At 42.8% G+C, this 16,950-nt stretch overlaps 1 protein-coding gene across 2 annotated transcripts in view; it reads right to left on the reverse strand.

Annotated features, from left to right (window-relative positions):
* Positions 1-16,950, reverse strand: part of LOC123994755 (integrin alpha-X-like) — a 64,778-nt gene that overhangs the window by 12,396 nt on the left and 35,432 nt on the right. For both annotated transcript variants that reach the window (XM_046297716.1, XM_046297715.1), the window contains exons 15-20: positions 15,067-15,203; positions 5,230-5,390; positions 4,502-4,659; positions 1,403-1,531; positions 750-817; positions 529-661 (exon numbers count right to left, since the gene is read on the reverse strand). In XM_046297716.1, the coding sequence (XP_046153672.1) occupies positions 529-661; positions 750-817; positions 1,403-1,531; positions 4,502-4,659; positions 5,230-5,390; positions 15,067-15,203 (786 nt within the window). The remainder of the gene's footprint in view (positions 1-528; positions 662-749; positions 818-1,402; positions 1,532-4,501; positions 4,660-5,229; positions 5,391-15,066; positions 15,204-16,950) is intronic.

The raw sequence follows: 16,950 nt of genomic DNA on the forward strand, positions 1-16,950 counted from the left end.
CCTTTCATCCTTCCCACCCATGCTCACAACTAAATCCATCCCATCCTTTCATCCCTCGATCCTTCTCACAAATAAATCCATCCCATCCTTTCATCCCTCCATCTTTCCCACCCCTGCTCACAACCAAAACCATCTTATCACTTCACACAGTATATCTCTCTATCGTTCATCCTTTCATCCTTCCAACCCCTGCTCACAACTTAATCCATCCCATCCTTTCATCCCTCCATCCTTCCCACCCCTGCTCACAACTAAATCCATCCCATCCTTTCATCCCTCCATCCTTCCCACCCCTGCTCATAACTAACAAAATCCCATCCTTTCATCCCTCCATCATTCCCACCGCTGCTCACAACTAAATCCATGGCATCCCTTCATACAGTATATCTCTCTATCGTTCATCCTTTCATCCCTCCATCCTTCCCACCCCTGCTCACAACTAAATCTCTCCATCACAACCCTTCATATATCTCTCTAGCCCTTCATCCTAAACCTGCCTCCATCCCTCCCGACAGTGGTGGGTCTTACCCGTTTGGTAGGAACGAAGGGTATGGAGGAGGGGTGGACCAGTGTCAGCTCAGCCTCAGAGGAATCCTCTCCACTGTTAGCCACCTCTACCTCTACTTCTACTGGGAAACCTTCGCTACACACCACCTCTGGACTGAAGGAGAGAGCGGGAGAGAGAGACCGTTTAAGAAACAGTTGAATTAATACAATGACGAATTGGACAAATATTTGACATATTTCACCTGGTGACGTTGACTGATAAGTCAGAGACACACACATGGTCCTCGCCACAAACCTTCTCCAGCAAGATCTGGAAGAAAAACATCAAACTGCTGCGAAAACATTTTTTTTTAAATGCATTTTATCTCACCTTTATTTAACCAGGTAGGCTAGTTGAGAACAAGTTCTCATTTACAACTGTGAACTGGCCAAGATAAAGCAAAGCAGTTCGACACATACAACAACACAGAAGTACACATGGAATAAACAAACATACAGTCAATAATACAGATGAAAAAGTCTATATACAGTGTGTGCAAATGAGGTAGGATAAGGGAGGTAAGGCCATGGTCATGGTGGCGAAGTAATTACAATATAGCAATTAAACACTGGAGTGATAGATGTGCAAAAGATTAATGTGCAAGTAAAGATACTGGGGTGCAAAGGAGCAAGATAAATAAATACAGTATGGGGATGAGGTAGGTACATAGCCCATCTGTAAACAGCCCATTTTATGTACAGGTGCAGTGATCTGTGAGCTGCTCTGACAGCTGGTGCTTAAAGTTAGTGAGGGAGATATGAGTCTCCAGCTTCAGTGATTTTTGCAGTTCATTCCTGTCATTGGCAGCAGAGAACTGGAAGGGAAGGCGGCCAAAGGAGGAATCAGAGCGCTCACCATGTGTGCAAAAGAGGTTGGGTTGTCTGGGCTCAGGACTGACTTCAGTCCTCCTGTCCCTGGTACCTCCAGGCCCTCCACAGCCATTTGAACAGACAGAGGCACCTCACGGTAGTCTGATATACACTCCTGGAGGACAGACCCAGAGAACACACCAAAACACTCCTCAAATAAACACCCCAAAAACACACTAAGCATTTACCAAGTGCAGACAGACTGGGAAAAGTGAGGTGTAAATGTGTAAATACAAACCCATACAAGTTGTACAAGCATTGTGTGGTGTCTCCACAATGGTCGTGCAGACAATCTCATAAAATAAATGTCTGTCGTATCTCACCCATTAAGTCAAATGCACTGAACATTTGCAGATACAATTGAGTTATTTAGCAGACGCGCTTATACAGAGCAATTAGGTTTAAGTGCCTTACTCTAGGGCTAAATGACAGATTTTTCACCTAGTCGACTCAGGGATTCGAGCCAGTGACTTTTCGGTTACTCGCCCAACGCTCCTTACCACTGTGCCAGCTGCTGCCTCTGCCCCCCTGTACAACCTGAGTGTGTATGGAGCCAACTACATACATGAAACATAATGTACACATATGCACCAAAAGGATGCACACAGGGACAAAACTCACATTAACATGCACTAATTTAAAATCAAATAAAAGGTTATTTGTCACATGCACCTTTATACAAGGGGTGTAGCCTTTACCGTGAAATGCTTACTTTTACAGTTTGGGGAAGGCCCTTTCCTGATTCAGCATGACATTGCCCCCGTGCACAAAGCGAGTTCCATACAGAAATTGTTTGTCCAGATCGCTGTGGAAGAACTTGACTGGCCTGCATAGAGCCCTGACCTCAACCCCATCGAAATCCTTTGGGATGAATTGGAACGCCGACTGTGAGCCAATCCAAATCGCCCAACATCAGTGACACACCTCACTAATGTTGTTGTGGCTGAATGAAAGCAAGTCCCCGCAGCAATGTTCCAACATCTAGTGGAAAGCCTTCCCAGAAGAGTGGAGGCTGTTATAGCAGCAAAGGGGGTGGGACAAACTCTATATTAATGCCCATGATTTTGGAATGAGATGTTCGACGAGTGTCCACATACTGTTGGTCATGTAGTGTATGTGTGTAGGTTTTGTATGGAGAGTGTCAGTGTAGTGTGTGTATATAGTGGGTATGTATAGTCTTGTGAGTGTTCATGGAGTCAGCGCAGATAGACGGAGTAACCATTACATTAACTACACTGAACAAAAATTATAAACGCAACATGTAAAGAGTTGGACCCATGTTTCATGATCTGATGATCTGATGATCTGATGATGATCTATGATCTTATTTCTTAGTTGTTGTTTTTTTACATCCCTGTTAGTGAGCATTTCTCCTTTGCCAAGATAACCGATCCACCTGACAGGTATGGCAGATCCAGAAGATGATTAAACAGCATGATCATTACACAGGTGCACCTTGTGCTGGGGACAATAAAAGGAAACTTTAAAATGTGCAGTTTTGTCACAACACAGTGCCACAGATAACTCAAGGTTTGAGGGAGCGTGAAATTGTCATACTGACTGCAGGAATGTCCACCAGAGCTGATGCCAGAGAATTTAATGTTAATTTACCATAAGCTGCCTTCAACGTTGTTTTAGAGAATTTGGCAGTACGTCCAAGTGGCCCCCCAACCGCAGACCACGTGAAACCACACCAGCCCAGGACCTCCTGGCTTCTTCACCTGCAGGATAGTTTGAGGGGGTGTGTGTGTAATACCACCCTTTTCTGGTGAAAAACACATTCTGATTGGCTGGGCCTGGCTCCCCAGTGGACCTTCCTCTGAGTATATCTTCCTCTGTAGCGCTTTGTGGTCAAGGGTTGTGCAAGATCCTGTTGCAGAGGGAGGTGTTCAGTCCCAAGATGCCCAGTTTAGTGATGAGCTTGGATGGGACTATGGTGTTGAACACTGAACTGTAGTCTATTTAACCTTTATTGAACTAGGCAAGTCAGTTAAGAACAAATTCTTATTTTCAATGACGGCCTAGGAACATTTAGTTAACTGCCTTGTTCACAGGCAGAACAACAGATTTTTACCTTGTCAGCTCGGGGATTCAATCTTGCCACCTTTCGGTTACAAGTCCAACACTCTAACCAGTAGGCTACCTGCCGCCATCTATGAACAGCATTTTCACATAGTTATTTCCCCTCTTGTCCATGTGTGAGAAGACAGCGTGAAGTGCAATTGAGATTGCTTCATCTGTGGATCTGTTGGGGCGGTATGCGAAACGGAGTGGGTCCAGGGTGTCTGGGATGATGGTATCAATGCGTGTCATCATAATTAAAGATGTGAGTGCTACAGGCTGTTAGTCATTAAGGGAGGTTACCTTGGAGTTCTTGGGACCAGGGACAATGGTGGTCAGCTTGAAACATGTTGGGATTACAGACTTGGACAAGGAGAAATGTAAAATGTCTGTGAAGGCAGTTGCCAGCAGGTCTGCACATGCTTTGAGAATACGCCCTAGTATTCCGTCTGTTCCGGTAGCCTTGCGAGCGTTGACTTATTAAAAAGGTTTTACTCACATCGGCCACAGAGAGCGAGATCACACAGTCACCCAGAACAACGGGGGCTTTCACGCAAGACTCAGTGTTGTATTCCCCAAAGCGAACGTAAAAGGCATTTAGCTCGTTTGGTAGCTCTGCATCGTTGGGCATTCAAAAAATGTATTTAACCTTTATTTAACATCTCACGGCTGGGTTTTCCTTTCTAATCCTTTATCGTCTGCAAGCCCTGCAAAAAAACAATGAGAATCGGAGCCAGTGTAATAGGTTTCCACCTTCGTCCTATATTGTCCCTTTGCATGTTTAATGTCTTGTTAGAGGTCGTAGCGGGCTTTCTTGTCTGTGTCCATGTCCCATTTCTTGTAAGTGGTAACTCTAGCCTTTAGCCCAGCTCGGATATTTCCTTGTAATCTATGGTTTTTGGTTTGGATACTTTCGTATAATCATAGTGGGGAAAACGTCGTCTATGCACTCATTGATGAAGCCTGTGACTAAGGTGGTCAATTTCTACACACACATAGAAAGTGGTGTGAAGCTACCACTGACCGGGATACTGAGGGAGAAGTTGTGGCAGGCAGTGCCTGTAACTGTTTCAACCCAGCTGGAGGATGTTGATCTGGGGTAGAAGAGCAGACGGGCTGGCCTGGTCCTGGTCTGATCCTCCAGTAGATCCACTGTCACAGACACTGATGCCTGGAGAGAAGCTAGGGCAGAGAAACATACCAGTTACAGCAGTGATATTCAAAGTCGGGTTCGCAGTGGGGTCTCAATATTTGAAAGAAAGTGGCTTTAATTGTCTTTTTTTATTTTACTTATTGGTATTCAATAAGGAACAATATACAACCTTATTGGAACGATTATTAGAAGAAAAACAAATAGTAAATGTATTTATAAATTTTTGATAAGAAAGATGAAAATCTGTAAAATAATTAATTTACAGATTTTAAAGTTGTCTCATTAGATTTGGAGTGGGGTGTGATTGTGAAAAAAAATGGAATCCCTGCTGAAAAAGTTTGAATACTACTGTGTTCCAAGATGGGTTATGTTACACAATGAAAATAAAGTTAAAGAAAACAAAGAGATACCATAAAATCTCCAAAGCATTATAAAAATGTGAAAGAAATGTAACAGGTGTTGTCGAACAACCTAAGAGCCAGTTTCCCGGACCCAGATTAATGGACAAACAAACCGAGCCAATATAACAAATTCCTCTCATTCCAGTAATACAACTCAAAGTAGAGTGTGTTATGTTGTAGTGTGGAGATAATCTGTACCCTGTATGTTTCCCACGTGGGCCTCAGTGACAGTGACACACAGAATGGCTGTGGTTACGGGAGTGTTCAGGGCCATGGGGACAGCACAGTGGAAGTAGTTCTGGGAGATCATGGGAGGGTCCATGGTGACAGACACCAACACACGCATTACTGGCTGGGACCTGGGGTGGACAAGAAGACACAACAGATCAAAGACTCTATTACTACTACTACTACTACAGAACAAATGTCTACTCTTTCCATTGAATTGTTATGTTCCCCTGCTCTAAACCATTTCAAATCAGGGGGTCCAAAACATTGAGAAACATTGGATCACCTTGTGTCTTTTAAACATGCTCCCTCCTCACAGTCTCCCCTTTCACCTATCTCCCGCTGTTTATACTCTGTCAATAAAGCATGAAAAAATACAGAAAGAGAGTGACTCTCCCATATGCCAAATTATAAAATGGGTTGTTTAGATCCTGGATGGTGATTGGTTTATATGCGGTGTCGTGTCTTTGGCATCATTAAACTGAAGATTAATCTTTATCAAATGACTCTCTGTAATTATTATTACGTGATTAAACTGATTAATCATGTAACTGTAATTAACTTGGAAGTCGGGGCACTGAGGAAAATATTCAGATTACAAAGTTATAATTTTCCTAATATAACTTTTCAGATATTTTCATATCTGATCAATAGTCTTCTGATTAATGAATTCTTCTTTACCTCACGTTAGTCTCATTCCAAACGTCGTAAATTGTTGGTTATCTGCACGAACCCAGTCTTCACGATGATTCATCCATACATCAATTGTTTTAAATAATTTATTTACTAACTAAGTAATTCACAGAAATGCATAAACAAACAGTAGATGGTTACAAGGAAATGATAAGAGTTTCCCTAGTGGGATTAACAGGCATCGTGGCTTGTTAGACAAAAGGGGAGTGGGGGTCAGCTGAGAAGTCACTACAGAGTTGATAATTATAACAATTGAAATGCTAATCCTTTGCACATGAACGCTCACTCATTCGGGAACAATTGCAATCAATATATATATTTACGCTCAATGTGTCGTCGGGGTCTCTGTTGAAAAGTTTGTTTCTGTTAGAGAGTGTCCATCCTCTCTATCTCTCTGTTGTGGTTAGAATGGATAGTTCAGAGTGACATTCATTCATGTCGTTATAGAATAGATGTTTCGGCGGTTGTCGGTCTTCGCGTTCAATGATACCGAATTCATAGCTGCAGACTAGTAATTAATATCAAAGACATGTTCATATTCTGTCGGTATCGATAGTCTATGAGTTTAACCACATGGTATGGTTAAAAGATTCAGCCATCTACTCAAACCTTGGCCCTCTCGTTATCGAGGTAAGCTGGTCTGCAACCTTTGTCCTCTCGTAATTAAGGGAAACATGGTCTGGTGATAGAAAACCCAGGTGGGGTTTTATTCGGAATATCGAAAAGGGCTATCTCATGACGCCCGGTCCTGTCTGTGCACATGGGGGCGTGCCAAGGACTAAGTGACATTTTTGGGGGAATTGGAGTTTCCTTCATTAAACAGTCCAAAATCACATTACACAATTTCACAAACAGTTACATCCTCACTCATTCATTTTATACAAGAATTAGATGTAAGCCTCATATCTGAGGCTATTAAACAGTGGGGCAAAAAAGTATTTAGTCAGCCACCAATTGTGCAAATTCTCCCACTTAAAAAGATGAGAAAGGCCTGTAATTTTCATCATAGGTACACTTCTACTATGACAGACAAAATTAGTTTTTTTCCCCAGAAAATCACATTGTAGCAATTTTAATGAATTTATTTGCAAATTATGTTGGAAAATAAGTATTGGTCACCTACAAACAAGCAAGATTTTCGGACTTGCCTAGTTAAATAAAGATAAAACAACATGCTCTTGTAGGCAGACATCATATTTTCTTAGCAACAATATAAGCTCAAGAAACTTGCCATGATTAACGGCCATGTTTTTCAAGTTATATGCAGCTTTGTGTCCTTGTCCTCTGTAGCTAAACTCACATTTACCAACTACATCAATCACACGTTCCATGACCTTCCTCCTCTTTCTGACCTGGTCTCGTTGAACTGACATTTGCTTATCACACAGAAGGGTACAGATGTCTGGGGATAGCTAGCTCTGGGGATAAAGGCTTCTGCACTTTCTCTATGGGTCTTGCTTCTCTCATGTTCCTGTACTCCCTGATGGGCATGTTTCCAGGCCTGCATGCCTCCTTTGACAAATGCACTATCACTGGTTGAAGGTTTTGCAAATGACAAAACATACTGAGCAGGACAAGGAGTAAGTTACTTGATAGTATGTCAGCCATTTTGAGTTTGTGCCATCTTTGGAGTGGAATACATTGGGAATGACTCAGGAGGGGTTTGTTTTGGGTGGTACTGAAAAAAATAAGTCAAAATCCTTGGACTGAGGATGGACAAAATAATCAAATGGATGTTCAGTGCTTTCGCTGTGCCTTTCTATTTTCCCTGTACTGGGCTCTGAACCTCACACCCTCTCTCTCTCCGCTCTCTGTCTCTCCGCTCTCTGTCTCTCCCGCTCTCTGTCTCTCCCGCTCTCTGTCTCTCCCGCTCTCTGTCTCTCCCGCTCTCTGTCTCTCCCTCTCTGTCTCTCCCTCTCTGTCTCTCCCTCTCTGTCTCTCCCTCTCTGTCTCTCTCTGCACATCTGGTTGCTCTGCAGAATGAGATCAACATTGTAAATAACCTAAATCTAAATGTAAACTTGTATTACTTGTGTGGTCATCGATTGTATGCCCCCCCCCCCGGTTACAGTCCTACTGATAATCTCATAAATAAAGAACATCTAAAATCATAGCCTCCGTGTTTAGGTTTGTGCTCTTCAGTTGTACCTGAAGGTTCCTGCTCGGAGTCTGACTCTGAACTGACCACCATCTCCAGTTCTGCAGGAGCACCTGAAGATCTAGTGCTGCCGCTGCTTCCTTCCTCCACCTTTACAAAGAAAATACTATTATCACACTCACTATCATTAGTGTATCAGTAGGCTACATTATTACAGCTCTGGAAAAATTAAGAGCGGTCTCTTCATTTGGAGTGGTCTGTTAATTTTTTCCCAGAGCTGTATATTATTGTAGTAACTTGTTATGTCGGTACTAATGGCGCTAATGATCTTTGTCATTTCCTGTGCTGTGTCACACAGGCTACGGTGTTACGTTCGTGGATGTATTATGGTAACGTTAATGTAGCTTGTTTCGCTGTACAATGTATGTGCATTTTACCTAGCTTATGAGTCATGAACGAATACTGTCAAGTCCATAGTCTAGGTTTACTATGTTTTACTAGTTGAAATATATTGCCTTCAATGTCATATTATGATCTCTATGTTGCACTCATTACTATGATATAATTCCTCCACGAAGACGTAAGACGTGCAAACTGTTTAGCCTCCCGGCCGTTGTGTCACTATTATTAGCTAGACACGCCATGCTGGGTGTCGTGTGTGTGTCAGTGTGTGTTTTAGCTAGTGGTTTTGACTGACCTGGTCCCTTACTGGCGAACATGTCGCTTATTTTGCAGCGTCTGTGGCAAGGGCCTTCCTCTTTTTTTATTCTCTCCCTCTCTGCTCCCCCTTTCCTTTTCTGACCGTCTGTCACACCCTGGCCATAGAGAGGCTTTTTATTCTCTATTTTGGTTAGGCCAGGGTGTGGCTAGGGTGGGCATTCTGTTCTTTTTTCTATGTTTTGTATTTCTATGTCTTGGTATGGTTCTCAATCAGGGACAACGAATGACAGCTGCCTCTGATTGAGAACCATACCAGGCCAAACACAGAAATCCCAAAACATAGAAAAAGGAACATAGACAACCCACCCAACTCACGCCCTGACCATACTAAAACAAAGACATAACAACAGAATTAAGGTCAGAATGTAACACCGTCCATTTCACCGTGCGACTTGTCTAAAATGTTATCCGTAGTGAAGCAGGTACACGGTTGCTATGTGTGTCATGGGGAGACCTGATGTCATTTTTGTCGTGGGGACACTGCTGTCCTGAGGTTGAAGAGGTGCTATTGCGCCTTCTTCACCACGCTGTCTGTGTGTTTTCCTTGTTTTAGTGTTGGTCAGGACGTGAGCTGGGTGGACATTCTATGTTGTGTGTCTAGTTTGTCTGTTTCTATGTATGGCCTGATATGGTTCTCAATCAGAGGCAGGTGTTAGTCATTGTCTCTGATTGGGAACCACATTTAAGTAGCTTGTTTTGTGTTGGGGTTTGTGGGTGGTTGTTTCCTGTCTTTGTGTTCTCTGCACCAGATAGGACTGTTTTGGGGTTTTGCCATGTTTGTATATGTGTAGTGTTCACGTTATCGTCTTTTATTAAACATGTTGAACACGAACTACGCTGCATTTTGGTCCTCCTCTCCTTCGACGGAAGAAAACTGTTACAAGTTTGTCCGTGAAGTGTATGACAAGGAACTCAAAACTTTCCACCTTCTCCACTACTGTCCCGTGGATGGGGGAATGATCCATCTGCTGTTTCCTGAAGACCACGATTATCTCTTTTGTTTTTTTGACGTTGAGTGAGAGGTTATTTTCCTGACACCACACTCCGAGGGCCATCACCTCCTCCCTGTACAAATTGGAGTGGGTCTAGGGTGTCAGGTAGGGTGGAGGTGATATGGTCCTTGACTAGTCTCTCAAAGCACTTCATGATGACAGAAGTCATTTAGTTCAGTTACCATGGCTTTCTTGGGAACACGAACAATGGTGGCGATCTTGAAGCATGTAGGCACAGCAGACTGGGATAAGGATTGATTGAATATGTCCGTAAACACACCAGTCAGCTGGTCTGCGCATGTTCTGAGGACACGGCTGGGGATGCCGCCTGGGCCGGCAGCCCTTCGAAGGTTAACACGTTTAAATGTTTTACTCATGTTAGCTCATGTTAGCCGCAGAGTTTTTGTAGTGGACCGTGTCAGTGGCAATGTAGTGTCCTCAAGTGAGCAAAGAATTTGTTTCGTCAGTCTGGGAGCAAGACGTCGATGTCCGCGACGGGGCTGGTTTTCTTTTTGTAATCCGTGATCGACTGTAGACCCTGCCACATACGTCTCGCGTTTGAGCCGTTGAATTGCGACCCCACTTTGTCTCTATACTGACGCTTTGATTGTTTGATTGCCTTGCGGAGGGAATGGCTACACTGTATGTATTCGGTCATGTTTCCGGTCACCTTGCCCCGGTTAAAAGCAGTGGTTCGCACTTTCAGTTTTGCACGAATGCTGCCATCAATCCACGGTTTCTGGTTGGGGAAGGTTAAGTCACAGTGGGTACAACCTCATGATGCACTTGCTAATAAACTCGTTCACCGAATCAGCGTATACATCAATGTTATTGTCTGACATTTCCCAGTCATATCCCAACATATCCCAGTCCACGTGATCGAAGCAATCTTGAAGCGTGGAATCTGATTGGTTAGACCAGCGTTGGATAGACCTGAGCACGGGTGTTTCCTGTTTTAGTTTCTGTCTATAGGCTGGGAGGAACAAAATGGACTCATGGTCAGATTTGCAGAAGGGAGGGCGGAGGAGAGCTTTGTATGCATCGCAGAAGTTATAGTAGCAATGGTCCAGAATGCTGCCAGCCTGTGTCACGCATTCAATATGCTGATTGAATTTAGGAAGCATTGTTCTCAGATTAGCTTTGTTAAAATAAATGCAGCCTCAGGATGTATGGTCTAAAGAAGGCCAGTTTTATTGCTTCTTGAATCAGCACAACAATATTTCAGCTGTGCTAACATAATTGCAAAAGAGTTTTCAAATTATCAATTAGCCTTTTAAAATAATAATATTTGATTCGCTAACACAACGTGCCATTGGAACACAGGAGTGATGGTTGCTGATAATGGGCTTCTGTACACCTATGTAGATATTCCATTAAAAATCAGCCTTTTCCAGCTACTAGATATTCCATAAAGAATCTGCCGTTTCCAGCTACAATAGTCATTTACAACATTAACAATATCTACATTGTATTTCTAATCTATTTGATGTTATTTATTTTAATGGACAAAAAAAATGTGCTTTTCTTTAAAAAACAAGGACATTTCTAAGTGACCCCAAACTTTTGAATGGTAGTGTACATTAATAAAAATGTATTCACCCTGGAAATAAGACTTCCCTCTGGGTAGAACCCAAAGATTGGACCAAGTCACTATTATTCGAGTCACAAGCAAGTCTCAAGTCATAAGGTCAGAGTCCCAAGTAGAACGGGTCGAGTCTCGAGTCCAAGTCGTGCATTAGAGCAAGTCAAGTTGAGTCAAGTTGCAAGTTTAAGTTAAAAAAAAAATCTATACATGCAATGACTTGTTCAACTACAAATCTGTCTATTTATTGAGGCTAAAAAAGGCAAGGCAGGTTGACATGCTCAGTGTAGATCTATTTACTGGTCTTGGTGATCCAATGGTGAAAGCCCCATTTCATACAAAAAATACAAGTATCAGGCTTTAACTTGTCCTATCTGAAAGGAAACAGGTAGATGCAAAGGCTGTACAGTATTGAACAATATCGAATCTGTCCAACATGAACTCAAACCGGTACTGTACATATAAGCACTTGGCCTCTCCCAGGACCATACAATTAACCAATTGGCAATTACAACCATGAGTTCTAAATGAGTTCTACAATGTAAAATACAATTTCCACATCCATTGTTACATTAGTAGATTTGTGTTTATCAGACAATGAATATTAATGATACGCTACATGAAAGTATGTGGACACCTGCTCGTCGAACATCTCATTCCAAAATCATGGGCATTAATATGAAGTTGGTACCCCCTTTGCTGCTATAACATCTTCCACTCTTCTGGGAAGGCTTTCCACTAGATGTTGGAACATTGCTGCGGGGACTTGCTTTCATTCAGTCACAAGAGCATTAGTGAGGTTGGGCACGGATTTTGGGCAATTAGGCCTGGCTCACAGTCAGTGTTCCAATTCATCCCAAAGGTGTTCGATGGGGTTGAAGTCAGGGCTCTGTACAGGCCAGTCAAGATCTTCCACACTGATCTCAACAAACCATTTACGTATGGACCTTGCTTTGTGTGTGGGGAATTGTCATGCTGAAATAGGAAAGGGCCTTCCCCAAACCGTTGCCATAAAGTTGGAAGCACAGAACTAAGGGGCCTAGCCCGAACCATGAAAAACTGACCATTATTCCTCCTCTACCAAACTTTACAGCTGGCACTATGCATTCAGACATGTAGCTTTTTCCTGGCATCCGCCAAACCCAGATTCGTCAGTCGGACTGCCAGATAGTGAAGCATGATTCATCACTCCAGAGAACGCGTTTCCACTGCTCCAGAGTCCAATGGCGGCAAGCTTACACCACTCCAGCCAATGCTTGGCATTGCACGTGGTGATCTTAGGCTTGTGTGCAGCTGCTCGGCCATGGAAACCTGTCATGCCTGCTCCCGCTCTTCCTCTCTGGTGCTTGAAGGCACCAGGCTGCCCTTCATTATGCACACCTGTCACCATCATTACGCACAGCAGCGCTCATTGGACTCACCCAGACTCCTTCCCTTTATTGATTACCCCATCTATAACGGTCTGCTCCCCCGCTTCTTCCCCGTGTCTGCATTAATGTCATTATGTGTTCATGTCCAGAATCTGTCCTGTTTCATGTCTGTTGCTAATTAAATGTTCACTCCCTGTACCTGCTTCTTGCCTACCAGCGTCGATCCTTACAGAATGCTGATAACACTAAAATAAGCATCAGGGAGTTTTGTTTTGGTTGGTGAAGTCGGGTCCGGGTGCAGTCGCCGAGGGAACCGGGGGTGCCTCAGCTAGCTCATCGGGCTTCCACACTTCAGCTGGCTCGAGAGTTCTTCTTGCCTCGGTGGGCTCAGAAGGTGCCCACCCCACGACATGCTTCAGCCGGCCCATCAGGCTCCCACGCCTCAGCCGGTTCGTCGGGCTCCGACGCCTCAGCGGGATCATCAGGCTTTCACGCCTGAGCCGGCTCGTCAGGCTCACATGCCTCTGCCTGTTCGCTGGGCTTCTATGCCCCAACCGGCTTGTCCAGCGTCCATGCCTCGCCCAAGTGGGACGCCGGGTGGAGTCATTGGACTCACCTGGACTCCTTCCTTTTGTTGATTACCGAGTCTATAACTGTCTGCTCCCCCGTTTGTTCCCTGTGTCTGCATTAACCTCTAGCGTCGAGCAATCCCGTATATGGGAGTGTAATTATAGCCTCAAGCTCATTACCATAACGCAACGTTAACTATTCATGAAAATCGCAAATGAAATGAAAGAAATATATTCACTCACAAGCTTAGCCTTTTGTTAACAACACTGTCATCTCAGATTTTCAAAATATGCTTTTCAACCATAGCTACACAAGCATTTGTGTAAGATTATTGATAGCTAGCATAGCATTAAGCCTAGCATTCAGCAGGCAACATTTTCACAAAAACAAGAAAAGCATTCAAATAAAATGATTTACCTTTGAAGAACTTCGGATGTTTTCAATGAGGAGACTCTCAGATAGCAAATGTTCATTTTTTCCAAAAATAATATTTGTGTAGGAGAAATCGCTCCGTTTTGTTCATCACGTTTGGCTAAGAAAGAAATCCGAAAATGCAGTCTCTACAACGCCAAACTTTTTACCAAATTAACTCCATAATATCGACAGAAACATGGCAAACGTTGTTTAGAATCAATCCTCAATGTGTTTTTCACATATCTATTCGATGATAAATCATTCGTAGCAGCTGTGTTTCTCCTCGAAGCAAACGAAAAATACACGCAGCTGGAGATTACGCAATAATTGCAACGGAGGACACCAAGCGGCCACCTGGTAGATGTAGTCTCTTAAGGTCAATCTTCCAATGATTTGCCTACAAATACGTCACAATGCTGTCGACACCTTGGGGGAACGACAGAAAGTCTAAGCTCATTCGTGATCCATACACAGCCATATAAGGAGACATTGGAACACAGCGCATTCAAAATCTGGGGCACTTCCTGTATGAAATTTTATCTTGGTTTCGCCTGTAGCATTAGTTCTGTGGCACTCACAGACAATATCTTTGCAGTTTTGGAAACGTCAGAGTGTTTTCTTTCCACAGCTGTCAATTATAAGCATAGTCGAGCATCTTTCCGTGACAAAATATCTTGTTTAAAACGGGAACGTTTTTTATCCATAAATTAAAAGAGCGCCCCCTATATCCAAGAAGTTAATGTCATTATGTGTTCATGTCCATACACTGTCCTGTCCTGTTTCATGTCCCTTGTTAAATAAATGTTCACTCCCTATACCTGCTTCTCGTCTACAAGCGTCAATCCTTAGAAACCCATTTCATGAAGCTCCCCGGCAAACAGTTCTTGTGCGTTGCTTCCAGAGGCAGTTTGGAACTCAGTAGTGACTGTTCCAACCGAGGACAAACAACTTTTACTCACTACGTGCTTCAGAAGTCCCGTTCTGTGAGCTTGTGTGGCCTACTACTTCACGGCTAAGCCATTGTAGCTCCTAGACGTTTCCACTTCGCAATAACAGAACTTACAATTGACCGGGGCAGCTCTAGCAGGGCAAAAAATTTGACGAACTGACTTGCTGGAAGTGTGACATTCTATGACAGTGTCACGTTGAAAGTGATGGAGCACTTCAGCAAGGCCATTCTACTGCCAATGTTTGTCTATGGAGATTTCATGGCTGTGTGCTAGATTTTATACACCTGTCAGCAACGGTGTGGCTGAAATAGCCAAATCCACTCATTTGAAGGGGTGTCCATATACTTTTGTATATATAGTGTATTTAAGAATACATTCCTTTGTCATCTTTTTTATTACTGAGTGTTTATGAACCTACCTCAGTATGAAAGCGGCTCCTTTAGCTCCCACCACCATATCAGCCAGTCCGTCTGAGTTCAGATCCCCAGCAGAGTGCACCGAAACCCCAAAGAACTGCAGCCCTCTACCCACTCTCCCGCTCACTCCCTGGATCCTCTGGATGTAGGGAGAAAGTAAGGGTGGGGAGAGAGAGACAGAGTGAGAGAGATAGTGAGGCCCTCCTATCCAAACTATCCCCCCATTAGTTGGATGTATTTCTATCTGACAAACAAAAGTCAAATGTTTCGTCTGGGGGACACTCAGTCGGACTCTCTTTACTATAACATTGGGGTCCCACAAGGGTCAATATTAGGCCCCCTTCTGTTTACAATCTATATAAATGATCTCACACTTGCTTGCCCACATGTTAACATGCAGATGTATGCTTGCCTGCATTTAAATATCGACAAGACTGTTTGTATCTACTTCTAAGAAATCCATTGATTCTTCACAACGAGCTGTTCTTGTTAATGGGGAGAATCTGAAAGTTGTATCTAACTTCAGGTATCTTGGTGTCATTTTGGACTCCAACTTGACATTTAAGAAACATGTGAAGAAGGTGGTTAAACACGGTTAAGATTGGATTATCCAACTTTAGGTTGATCAGACCTTTCCTTCCTCTGGAGGCCCTGCCTCCTGCATGCTGGGATCTTCTCACATCTGAGATATTGTCTCACAAGCTGGTCACAAGTAGGAGCTACTATTCTGAAACCAATTGAATCACTCTGCAAACACTTAAGATTTTTTATAACAAACCAAACAGTTACCACCATTGTCATATAATTTACAAACATAATTTATTTAGTCTGGATAGCTTTAAGCATTATGTAGATACAAGCCTCGTCTAAGATCCTGCATGGTCTTGCCCCTCCACCACTATGTCGGCATATCATTCTCAAGGAAAGCCTCTCCAGGATAACAAGGGCAGTAAATAGAGGGGATTGTGTTGTCCCTTTTCCACACAGTAAAATCAGTCTTCTTAGTTAGAGCTACAAGTTACTGAAATGTCATGCCCATGGACTTGAGAAGCTGCACTGATTATTGTACTTTTTAAAAATTTAAATTGAAAACATGGCTCAAATCTATCCAAACCTGTACACATGAGTTATCTGTGGTTCCTCATAGGTAAGACAACAGTTGATGATAGTGTTGTCGTTAGAATTATATATTATTGGATGTAATGTATTTTGTATTGTTTTAGTGAGTATTTGTATAGTACCTGCCCAGGGACTAAGGGTGCAAATTAGCACATTTACATGGATGTTTATTATGAACTTATTATTATTATTATTAGTAACATTATTGTAATATTGATGTTGATTAATGTGCATTGACCCCTATAAATAAATAAATTGCAACGAAGATGCAATATTTTACAGGGATTTCTTAACACGCTAGTAATGTGAGATTACACGGAGCTCAAAGCTAAAATAGCCGTGGTTGCAATGAAAAGAACAGTGCAATAAACTAGTACACCAGCTGATCTGACACTGTTACGGTGTCAAGACGGCTTGATACTAGACAGTGGAAATGGCATGGAAAATGACCATTGTCTACGTTCACTACTCATGCCCCAATGAAGTAACCTGTCAGGAATAGCCAAATCAAATTAGGAAAAAGATAAATTGAAGAATTACATTTTACAACTGAAATAAAAGGATTCAACTGAAAATGTAGCCTGTCAATTACAATGATTTAGATTACACTTTTAAGTGCAGACAATTCCTTAGCCAAATTATAGCTAAATTATGCCTACATTAAGACTACTCTTATGCATAAATCAAGCTATTGAAGACCAATGTAAATATGGAATATGGAATGCAGCAACATGTGCGACTGTCTGCATCACCGCTTGGTATGGCAA

Source organism: Oncorhynchus gorbuscha, linkage group LG14, assembly GCF_021184085.1.
Source record: "Oncorhynchus gorbuscha isolate QuinsamMale2020 ecotype Even-year linkage group LG14, OgorEven_v1.0, whole genome shotgun sequence".
Taxonomy (NCBI): Eukaryota; Metazoa; Chordata; class Actinopteri; order Salmoniformes; family Salmonidae; genus Oncorhynchus; species Oncorhynchus gorbuscha.